Source organism: Xylocopa sonorina, chromosome 15 (genome assembly GCF_050948175.1).
Source record: "Xylocopa sonorina isolate GNS202 chromosome 15, iyXylSono1_principal, whole genome shotgun sequence".
Classification (NCBI taxonomy): domain Eukaryota; kingdom Metazoa; phylum Arthropoda; class Insecta; order Hymenoptera; family Apidae; genus Xylocopa; species Xylocopa sonorina.
In genome coordinates, this window is record NC_135207.1 from 5,725,357 (window position 1) to 5,737,179 (window position 11,823).

Below are 11,823 nucleotides of genomic sequence, written 5' to 3' on the forward strand. Positions count from 1 at the left end.
GGATCACGGCAGTCGCTGGTCCGTCAATGGAAACTGATCGCAGCATTAATTTCACCAGCGTGCAACCGCTGCAGATTCAATGCAACCTGTCTGTCCATCCGCCTCGCCTTCGGTTGTTAACCGCCGATCGAACTCGGTTCATTATTCGTCCGGCTCGCGATAAGGAACTAATTGCGCCTATTAACGAGCGCTCTCCCAGTCCTCCTGCCGGATCGCACCCACCGTTCGAAAGATCCGAAGAACATTTGCTCGCCTTTCATCCTTACGGTCACTATGCGGCGTCTCATCGCGCTCTCGCTTCTGTGCCTCGTGTGTTACCATTCCGACGCGAGTCTTGGGAGAGACAGGAGGTATCTGGTCTTCCCAAAGCCTGGGAATGTGGCTCCTACTAAAGTGCAGGTACTCGAGTATTGTGTGTCGCATAATGGAATCGTTAATGGGATCTGGTTCTTCGATTAACTCTCGATGTACCAGCGAACAGACATTTTTCGCTTTATCGTGTAGGATGGAGGAACCGCGTGTATTTTGTAAAGAATTTTTAATTCAACTCGTGGTGCGCGTGTAACGAGGAGAAGATAGAGGAGATTCAATTTGTTCGCTTCCATTTTATTTGTCGAATGATTGAACGTCTACGGTAGATTCGATTCAGATTCAATACCCCTCTTGAATATCGATGTCCGTTCTCGAACGCTGCGGGTGGAACACGGGACTCAATCCGGTGTTCGAAACGAACGCGCGTAATCTCGCTACTTTGCGAACGCACCGGATAAATCCGAATCCCGGGTTAAACGAAATGTTTCACTTTTCCACCGGAAAATCGCTACCGATCCGCGCGAGCACCCTATCGTCGGACTTGATCCCGTCTACGGGTGATCGTATCGACCCTCGAGTCTCGCTCTTCAGTCAACCAACCACGCTCGTTTAATTGCGCTCGCGATTCTAATTGGGTATCGATTGCTGATTGTTTAACCGGTAGACTGTCGGCCTGTGGCGTTAAACGATCGAAGCGAGTCGAACAGAGACTATCGGGCGCGCATCGAGACACAAGCTGACAGTTTCAAAAGACAGACACTGTCTCCGACCAACGATCGCTCGATGGGTGTCCCATATACCGAATCACCAGCGCAATTGTTCGTAATTGCACCGTGTACGCGCGGTCCAGGTGTGGAATTGAAGTTGTCTGCTGGGTAATTGTCAGATTACCCGTTAGATTGATAATCGCAATTCGTCGAGGCGAGGCTGCGCCTCGAACGGTTCGTGTTACCCTTCGAATCGAGCCGAAAACATCGGTACACCGTGTCGTTAGTGGCGAGATTCAGCGTGTCCAGCCGTTTCGATAAACACGCGCGCCCCGGAAATACCGCAATTGTCCAGAAACCCGGTCCTCCGCGCGTCCATGCAGCGTCGCGTTTCCCCCGATCTAATTTCCGAGCGTCATCCCGCTGGACTGCGACTAACTCGGACACGAGCCAACTAGGCGAACCGAATTGCCGGTTATTAGAAACGTTCGACGACACATTCGGTGCATTTGAAAATCGTTCCAGATGATCATTGGCCTGGGCTTGCCCATGGAAGTCGACGTCAGCCTAATCATCGGATACGTGATGAAATTTAATTATTACCTGCCGTACAACGTATCCTACTTGACGGAGCCGTACGTTCGCTACGAGAGATCGATCAAATCCGATACTGGGGCGAATGAAAATGGCGGACAGGAAGCGAAGAAGCAAGGTACGCGCGATAGCCACTCTCTCTCTCGATTTTAACTACTTTTATTCTATACTTGTCAAGAACTTGTTTCGTTCTTTATTAAGTTTACAATATTTGCAAGTTCACGTTGCTTTTTTACCTCCTCATATTTCACAAGTTACACAGCCGTTCTCCTTCTGTGTATATCGCAAAGAGAAGATCCAACACTATACAGACTGATTTCTCCAAATCCCCTATCCCGCGGAGCCAAAGAACTCAGCTGTACCCAGCGGGATAAGAATCAAGATCCTCTGCTTTTACATATTAACAAGGCTACTTTTGTTGCGTGCCCCCCCGTAACACCGTCTTAGAGAGCAGAACGCTCCCAGCCCTTTCATCCAGACGATATCCACCCGCTCCTTTCGATCTCCATTAAGCGTCCCTTTTCCTTTACCGCTGGTTTCTGCCGGCAGGAGGGACGGGCATCATCAGCAGATGGGAAATTTACGAAATCCTCGAGTCTCTGATAGGCGACTCGCGATCGGGCAAGGCGTGCATGTTGAGGGCGATCTGCGAGGCCTCCGCGGCCCCTTTCAACAACGTTCACGGCCTCACCTCTCAGTTCCTTCGCATTCTACTCACGTGAGTATCGATTCGAGCGGGCACCACGCGGAAAGGGGAGCGTTTCGAGGCAGATTGCGCTCCCACGATGGAGCTGCTCCGGTTGTTTATTTCCCCGTCTCGGTAATTATGTACGAGTGCAAAATGGAAACTGGAGAATAAGGGAAAATACCACGCGACGGAGGATACTGACGCGGCGCGAGAGAGAATGTACACGACCGTACAAAAGTGATATTCATTCGTCCCTCTCCTACCTCGTGACGTTATTTCAGTACGATCTCTTCGGTTTACCAGCTTATTAAACGTCGTCGTACTTTTAGACAGAGGTATTGCTCATAAACAAAGCTCTGTTTTATCGAACGGTACTGTGCAACTTTGTATAGCGTTTCATGGATATCGTTGTAAATCAATTTTCGATAATACTCTCAGTTATGAATGTAGCATCGCGAAAAGTGCGTCAGTGGCTCCATGTGCCTCGAACCTCTCATTACCTGGCATTATTAACGCGAATTTAAATGCCCGCTACCCGCGGCTGGTTAATTTTCTTGGCGTTCGCAGGCCGTCGACCACTTCGGAGCCTTTCAGGACTGACTTTGATCGAGTGTATCGCGCCGCTGAAATTATGGGCCGACAGGCAGTCACCTCCTGCGACAGTCTATTTCCGGAATGCCCGGAGAGCCCACTGGACTACTTTACCGAGGTCCACGAACGGCCGTTTGCTTAACGTTGTTCCGGAAGACGTTGCCTTAATTGATAGCGGAATAAAGTTACGCCCACAGGAGAATTGGTCACCCCTTCTTGTCCTAACTCCTTCGCGAGTAATCTCCGATAAGATTGCTCCTCGTGTTTTTCTTGCCTCCGCAGAGTCAACACACCGTCCGTTGGGGAGTTAACACGTTCGCAGCGGTGCTTGTGCCACGCTACTTTTTACCATTAACACGTTCCACGCGAACGAATTATTACAATTATTACCTCGAAGATGTACATTCTTTTGGTGTGTACATGTATTACGTATCATCGTCTTACTTTCTTTGTTGACAACTAGAATAAGATCGTTGCACTCGATGTATGGACTTCGTACAATGGGAATCAGAATTGAGTGTGCATTTTGAATACGCGAAACTTCATTCTCACTGTGTATATCGAAGTGAACGCGTTAAACCTCGAAATACATAACGGAAGCTCAACGATATCGTTTATCAATATCGCGAGAGGAACGAAACGATAACGAAAAAAGTCTGCTCTTATCGCGCAAGGGTGCCAGGACGTATCTACGGTGGACCTGAAAATTAACCCGTAACCCATACATCTTAATTCGCTCTCAGGTTGCCCGATGGAAACGTCGTGCGCGCTCGAAAAAAAAAAACGAAAAAAAACGAGGAAACTGGATGAAAGTCCCGCGGGAGGGTTCCGTACGAAGGGAAACGTTATATCGGGAAGCCGGTGGTAATTTATGTGCGTCGATATCGCGCGATATTAGAAATATCAAGGGAAGAAAGGACGCGCGAATGGCGTTGCCGCGGCGAAGGAGGAACGATCGAAAAACAGGGGGTTGGAAAAGCGGCGCGAGGGTGAAGCACTCTCTCTAGAGTAAGAGAGAAAAAAATGGCAGAGCTTATCTGCGTCTGTGTATGTGCGAGAGAAAGAGAGAGAGAGAGATCGAACACGCGGGGAGCGGAGAGTTCGTGGCGAAACGTGACGCAGTTATCCGGCGTTATTGGCAGTTCTCTCGTTCAATAACAGGTACACGTAAAGAGAAAATACTCCGGTTGAAATTTATAGAGGGTGCAGAGCGCGAGCGGAGCAGGGAAAAAATGGCCCGTGACGTCGGTGACCGAGAGAAACGGGGCGTGGGGGGTGGCGAACGGTCGTGCGCTACGGAAAGAGAGAGAAAGGGGGTGGAAAAAGAGGATGGTTTTTCCAGGGCAAAACCATTCGTGGTAATTAACACGGGCTGACAATATACGATTTTACTTCCGCGTCGTTACAACGCCACCGAGGCCGAAACCTTTGAGCTTTTGCAGGACCACCTCTCGTTCTCTTTTTATCCCCACCTCTCTCTCTCTCTCTCTCTGCCTCTCTGATGGCTCGTTTTATTTTTCTTTTTACACTATCGCCTATGTTGGTGCGCTCGCATCGCAGAGTTTCGGTTAATTGTCGATAATTCGCGATGCGTGGAATCGGCGAGCTCGCCGCGACACGGACCGATTAACGAGCGCATTGTTCGTCGACCAGCGCGCCCCGTGGATTTCGTCGAGGACTTCTACTGCCGATCATTGGCCCGATTGCGCCTATCACGTCTGCGACGGGTCGATCCTGTGATTTGTTTGCGATTGTGGATTCATTTGAAGCCTTGTCCCGAATGGAAATGCTTAATGATGCGTCCGTTGCGTTCACGCGCGTCGCGTCAAATTAATTCCGCAGGCTTCGAACGTAGCCACGAGTCAGCGATGGTCGAAGGTGTTCGTAAAATTATTCCAAATATCGGCGCATTTATAATTTCCAGGGTTTTAGTGAAAATACGTATCAGTAAGGTATTGGGCGGTCGAATATTCTTTGTAATGGATTTCGTCCATCCTCGGTGCGCAGAGTTTAGACACTCTCTATGCACTCGTCAAATATTCATCACTCGAGTGCTTTTTAAAACACAGTTCGCTTATAGTGTCTTTAGATTCTATGTATTTCGCCGGGCATTTATAATTCAAGCACACTTTTTTCGTCCATCACGCGCCGGGCAAATTCTACGCTCCGCGCGTCTGTTAGGCAATCGATGGGCATTCGTCGGGTAATTCGCAGTTCGAATATTTCACGAAAGTACAATTTTGCCAGCCCTGGCCAAAGCGCAAGTGGCCAATAAAAAAAAAAAAAAGGAGGGAGCGGGGTTAATACAAGTTATCCGGCACGCCAACAGCGCGGAGCAATAAACAGCGTCAAGCAATCAACGGAAGCGACGCTGCGAGGCAATAAATTCGCCAGGAGAAAGTTGGTCGAGTCGAGCTTGGGCCGAAAAAAAAGTTGGTATATTTGACAGAGGGTGCTGGAAATTTCGAAAAAACTCCATCCATATATTAACCCTAACGAAATCCCAAGTTGACGAGCTTGTTTCGCCGTATATTAACTGGCCAGGCGCGTTTCCCGATTTTTAGAAAGTTTCCCCTGCATTTAGAAGACGAAGCCCATCGCGCTCGCGAACCGATAGTCAGAAAATTAATTAGCGGCACCAGCCGCCCGTAATATGTACCGAGAAACTATCCAACGCTGGGAATCGGTTTAGGGAAGTTAAAAAAAGCTCGCGCTTAGAGCCTCTATTCACCGGGTAAATATGCGAATTGCGCTTTTGTTACACACACACACACGCCTCGTCGTTTGAAGAACTCTTTCATGAATTTAATTTATAACACAGCTAGAACCGCAAACGAGAGCAGTCGCTTTATTCACCGTTGTTATCGTAGTTTTTAAAAGCAGTTGGCGTTTCGTCGATGATATTTCCTCGTATTCACTTGGACAACTGCGATTTAAACCTTATCGAACGAGGAGGTGGTTAAACAAATTGGACAATTTTCTACTAGTGTACAGACGTACGTGATAATCTTTTCTCCATAATGTACAGAAGCACGTAAAGCTAAATTAAATAGTGATCATTTTGGCGAACGAGGACGTGTACGAAGGTACCATTTCTTCAGCGAAATTTTCAACGATCTAGCGTCTCATCGAGTCGCACATCTGAAGACGTCAAGGAACGCGATTTCGCGTTCAGAAATTTCCACCAGTAGCTCAGACAACGGCTCCTCGCGGCCATCGATTTTCCCTCGGCTGGAACCACGTAGACGAGCTTTCGATTTCCGGGTCGGACGTCTCGACCAAGCGGATAAGGAACGACAAATGGACATCGTTTAACCCAGATAGATAAAAGCTCGGGTATGCGTGTCCGCGCTCGCGGTTACCGGCGAAAGATTCGTGTACATAACGAGGGCGAGTTTTACGAGGCAATTCAGCCGGGACTGTAATTCAATTTAATGCCAGGGTGGCAGACTACCCGACCCACGGTGGTTCACCAAGATTTACCCGGCTGTCTTCGAATTACGGCTCGCGAGACCCTTTTCTTAAACCGGGATCCGTTTGTTCTATCCACCCTTCATCTTCTCGTACGAATCTGGCTACGTCCGGGGGCCACCCCGTTACGTAGCGTCAGACATGACTAACGAGGACGATCGTACCTAAACCAGTCCCAAATTAATTAAATCGCAAAATTGAAAATCTCCTCCCCGAAAGTACGAGCAATTTTCGACAGATCCAAAGCGAGCTAAACAAAGACGAGAAGTTGAACCTGGAAAATCTTCGAAGATCCCTTGATCCTTCCTTCCTGCACAGAGTCGTTCGATCAAATTAATTAAATCGAATCCATCCTCGACTACGATCAAAGAATCCCCCAGAAGCCCAACGACGAGCAAGAAAACGAAATTCCCAGCTGAAACAAGGATCAACGAAAAACCAGGAGCGGGGAGCACCGTTCGTCGCGATGTTAACGAACCGTCCCGTTACCAAAGCGTTCACCTCGGATTAGCAGGTCCACGCGGTGTTCTCCAATCGGGTTGAACGCACGGGCTTCGCGCCAACGTTTCGTACCAATATTTGCGCTCGTTACTCGCCGCGATACAACGGTACCCAGCCATTACCATCGACTTCCGTCGCGACGTAACCAGCTGGTCCAGGCTGGTTCACGTGTCGCGAGCGCAAACGCGATCGCAGTCCGTTCACCCGCGACCCGTCCGTCGGAGGAACGATCGCTCCCGGCTCCGCGCTGCGATGACTGCTACCAACGTCCTTCTGGCGCTCGCGCTCGTCTCGCTCGTGTCGCCGTGTCTGCCGCAGAACCATCGGGACGACCCCACAGGCTGGAACGGGACCAGGCTGCTCAGAAGTCCCTCGCGGCGACCGAGGACCCTCGTTTTTCCTGATCTCACCCAGCTTCTGGTACGTACGGGGTGGAACGGGAGGTGATTTTCGAGTTAACGAACCGTTTCTCTCCGCGGCCAATCGAGGATTCGTATCGTCGCGCCTCGCTCAGGCGTTCCGCGATCGTTTTCTCGTTTTACATCCCCCAATGGCCTCGCTTCCGGCGGTTCTCTCGAAGCGCCTTCGACGAACGTGCCAACCGTCCTCCACTTTGATCTACGTAAGCCTCGATTTTTAGCGTTTCGATGGATCGTTCGTTGGGTTAATTTCTCGATGATGAATGGTATGGATTGGTCGATGGATGGATATTATTATTTTGGTTGTATATGGAATTGTTGGTGTGGTTTATTGTAGTTGATTTATTGGGGGAATTTAAGGGTTTTAGGGATCGTTGAAAGGTCTCGTTCGCGGGGTTTGAACAGACCGCGGTTATTAGCCTCTGGTTTAGTTATTCGAAAGGAGAAACGCGTGGGATTGGGGGTGAGTGTCGCGTGAAACCGCTCGCCGTTTACGCTACTCCTTGAATAATTCCCGGTCCGCGCCACATGTCCGGGGCTCATCCAATTTTCCATCCAGCTGTGTTTGGAAACGGTCGCCCTTCGGATTACAACCGCGCGGCTTGATGGGATGAACGGGGCCGTGGCCAGAGGCTCGCGAGGCCGCAGTTGAATCGCTCTGGTCGGTGAATTTTCACCGAACAGACCGACCACTCCCGCGAAGCCTCGAATTAATTGCTCTGACAAAACTTCCTTTGATACGTTCCAGAGATCCGACGGAATTCTTCCGAGGAGGGCCCACCCTTTGTCTTTCGAGTCGAACCATGGTACTTTGAATAGCAGACTTCTCTTTTAAAGGCCAGCAAGTTTACTTACTCGGATAAGGGTCGATCGAATCGATCTTCGTGGAAATAGTTCATTTACCATTTCTTTAGAAATTCATTTTGCGTTCTATCTCGTCTGTTGGATGGTTAAATGTGTAATGTAGAACATTGGAGGATTCAGTTGTCCCTTTTACCTATATCTTTCGAGGAACGATCGTTTCGATACCACGGATTTTCCCTCGCGAGACGTTCGCGACGGTGGATCCGAAAAAGTTCCATTCAATCCATTAAATTGCTAATTACCGTGTTGGTTACCAGGCAATAACTATCCGGGATGCCTCGCAGAGTGGCTGCAGAGTGTATAACGTATTTCGATTCCCATCTTCCCGTCCGATATCGCGGTATACGTTCCACCTGACCTTTCAGGGCTCATCCAATTTCTGCGCCAGGTGGATACCTCCATCCATACAGGCGCGGCCCCTGCTCGCGTGGCAACCGGTCGTGCATACCCGCGCATACGTATCCCTGTATCGCGGCCGTTGTATGAATTTTCGATAAAACCGCGAATTTCCACGGAGAATCGTTCCCGACCGCGCGTCTGGGGAGGACAGTTTAACGAGATTCGCGGGAGGTGCACGGCCGCGGGAAGGGTAGGTCCCGTTTTTTTTTCTCTCTTTTTTTTCACATCGGCCCGCTGCCAATCGAGATCGATACACTTCAAAGAGCACCGATACGCTGCTCCGCTCCCGCTTATTCGTACTAATTGCGCGGCCCCCGCGGAGGAACCGTGGCTGCTTCATCGATCCGCGATTCTAATACCCCCGCGTTGTAATTCCGTTGTTCTTCTCGATGTATCCGCGTTCGTCAGCTAAAACTGTCTACCCTTAAATCTCGAATGCCTCCGACTCTACGCGTCTCTTTAAGGGAAGCTAGTTTTAGCTTTTATACGTTTCGCAGGGGTCGCAGAGAAAGTTGAGTATCGTTCGTTGGCGATTTTTCTGTCGACTGCTCTTCGTCGAGTTGTCAACACTGGGCTCATCGTTTCGTAGCGGTACCAGGTTAATAAAATACTTCTCGTGTAACTGGTAGGGAGTTTACAGCTAGTCGTACGGAAACGCGCAAGGGATACGCGGAGTATCGGTACCGCGAGCCCTTCCACCACCGGACACGGTTAGATTTTAACCCGATCTCGTCTGAGTTCATCCAATTTCCTCTCGAAACCCACCCTCCCGCGAATAACCGCTATAACAACCAGTTTTCTGATCGAATCGCGTACACGGTATCTAACCGCTTCGCTCACAGCGACGGATTTCGTGGAAACGTTATTGAGTGGAGATCCAGAGGAGCGTGAACCTCGTGAAACGCAAACACGACGATGAACGAATGATTCAGAGTGATTTTTATTCATCATTTATCATTTTCTTTTTTTAATATTCCATCTTATTCTCTGTTCGACAACAGCTGATCTTTGGCCTGGGCACGCCCCTGTCGCTGAACCGCGAGGATCTGATCCTTGGGCTGTTCGCGAAGTTCGTTTGGGACCTGCCATCGAACGCGTCGGACTTCACTCTTTCCAGTGTCTACTACGCGCGAACGCAGAAGAGCAGATGGAGCATTTACAAGATGTTAGAGAAGGTCGCTGGATTGTACGGATTCGGTGGGAAGGAATGCCTGTTGAAGGCCATTTGCGAAGCTGCCTCCGCGCCTTTTGATGGCACCCATGGATTGCTGGGGCAGTTGTTGCACGTATTTTTCACGTAAGCACCATTGGTTTCTTCCTCTTTGAGTTTACAAATCTGAATGGTTCTACAGATGGAACGGAGGAAGTGTGCGAGATATAACATCAGCTCTAATCTAACTCTATTTGGTTAACCGTCTGAGTGAGTACTTAAGCTGACGCGACGTAACCGAACGCCATCTTGATTTCAGCTCTAACGGATTAACGAGCGCTTCAGTAGCTAGATCTACCATTTCTTATCGCTCCGTTACTAACGAAGTGCAATTTCACGCTTTGTTACCATCAGCTCTTGTAACAGAAACCTCTTTCATTTAATTCACTTAATTATCAACTAAAAAGAAATGACTACATTCAACTAAAACAAATCGCAAGACAGTGGGTCACCAATTGGGTAAAAATTCCCTGCACAACCTTCGAACTCGAACGCGAGACACATCCGATCCGTACGAGTCCGATCCGCCATCCACTGCATCCAACAACGGTAGCGGAAGCCGATACTGGAAGCCAAAAGTCTCGATCGCCTCGTAAAGCAGAGAACAGCGGAGGACGCGATAAAACTGGCGGCACTAAAAGCGAAGTTACGATGACGTAGTAGTTAACCAGCGGATTAGCAGAGTGGCTAGGGATTAAGCGGTCGGTCCGCATAACGCGGCGCCAATTAACGCGAGGGGAAGCTGCGAAATAACTTGGTGGCTTCTCCGCGCGTATCCGGTCGCGTTATCGATCCCGGGGTGCCAACCTCCGCTTCTCTCACCCTCTCTGTCCCTCTTCCACTAACCCACCCTCTCCCTCTCTCTCTCTCTCTCCCTCTGAAATTCTTTTCCAGCCCGTTTCACCGGTGCCTGGATCTCTCTCGCGGCGACGATTCTAATTTTTCACAGAGCGGAACACGTGAACTCGCTTCGGAATTCCAGGCCTTCGAGCACCGACGAGCGGTACGACGAGTACGGGGACCGGGAGTACCGCGCGGCCGAGCGTTTGGGCGAGCAGATGTCGACGGAAAACTGCCACGCCCTTTATCCAGAATGCCGCAGAAGTGTGCTCGACGTGTTCTCCACGGTGATCACGTGAGCCCTATCGGCCGGATTGGATTCCTGCGGAGGTGACACGGGGCCACGGGGACGAGACGGAACCGAGGCTCGTTAACCGGGCTTGGATCATTCTCTTTCCTTCGTTTCTCGATCAGTTTTCAGGGGACACTTTTTCTTTTAGCCCTCCCTGGTCGAGGTGTATGAACGTTTTGTAAATTGTTCGTCGGAATGGAAATTGTCGCAACCCTCCTTTATAACGTCGTGTTACTTGGAACTTTGAGTACCTTTACGTTTACGTTCAGATTAATTTCTGGTGGAATTTCGTTTGATGCGATGGTTGTTGAGGGGAAATAAAATTGTGATTATGAAGGATTAAAGGAGAGTATACAATTGCGAAAGGGTTGACCACTGTGCGATACGTGGAAGGATAACTAATAATTGTAGATTGCAGGGTGTTTCACCTGAAATTGGCGATCACAGTAGAAAAAAAAGTTTCTCTGGTTTTTCTGTCGTTCACTTTCTTGAACCTACTATATAACCCACAACTGGATTTCTATAGAAAACGATTTATATCTGAGCGACATTTTTTCGCCCCGCGTTCCGCCTCATTTCTCACGCGGACGCATAACGTGGACGATTGGTTCAGGTGAAACACTCTGCGTGTACAGTGTCCGTGATTTATTAGTAGAATGTATTCCAGACAGGCCAGAAAGGGGCGCATCCTGAGCGATTCTTCCGGCGAATTGAATCCCCGTTGGGCCAGTTCACCGCTCGATTATCCTCAAACGACGTCTAAAATTCATCTCTTCAGGGGGGCGAGCGTCGTTGCTCAAGGTGTCGGCGTAACCGTGAAAGCATTTCTTAAACCGTTGCCCGCGCGGCCGTTCCGCCATACCCGCTCGAGTTTCATTTCCCTAAAAGTACCCGCAGCGATCGTCGCGTTTCGCCCCAGCGGTTCGTCGGAATCC

At 49.5% G+C, this 11,823-nt stretch overlaps 1 protein-coding gene across 1 annotated transcript; it reads left to right on the plus strand.

The window, feature by feature from the left end:
* The first annotated feature begins 273 nt into the window (after positions 1-273).
* LOC143430678 (uncharacterized) lies at positions 274-10,895 on the plus strand. The gene is made up of 6 exons (XM_076907056.1): positions 274-399; positions 1,545-1,731; positions 2,163-2,331; positions 2,869-3,010; positions 9,548-9,843; positions 10,739-10,895. Exons 1-6 carry the CDS (start codon positions 274-276, stop codon positions 10,893-10,895), a joined length of 1,077 nt encoding a protein of 358 aa, XP_076763171.1.
* Positions 10,896-11,823: the final 928 nt, after the last annotated feature.

Bases quoted from the DNA above. Each gene is read 5' to 3' on its own strand.
- LOC143430678 (XM_076907056.1), top strand. From the start codon at position 274: ATGCGGCGTCTCATCGCGCTCTCGCTTCTGTGCCTCGTGTGTTACCAT. The intron at 400-1,544 runs GTACTCGAGTAT...AAATCGTTCCAG, and splicing joins TGGCTCCTACTAAAGTGCAG to ATGATCATTGGCCTGGGCTT. The intron at 3,011-9,547 runs GTCCACGAACGG...GTTCGACAACAG, and splicing joins CACTGGACTACTTTACCGAG to CTGATCTTTGGCCTGGGCAC.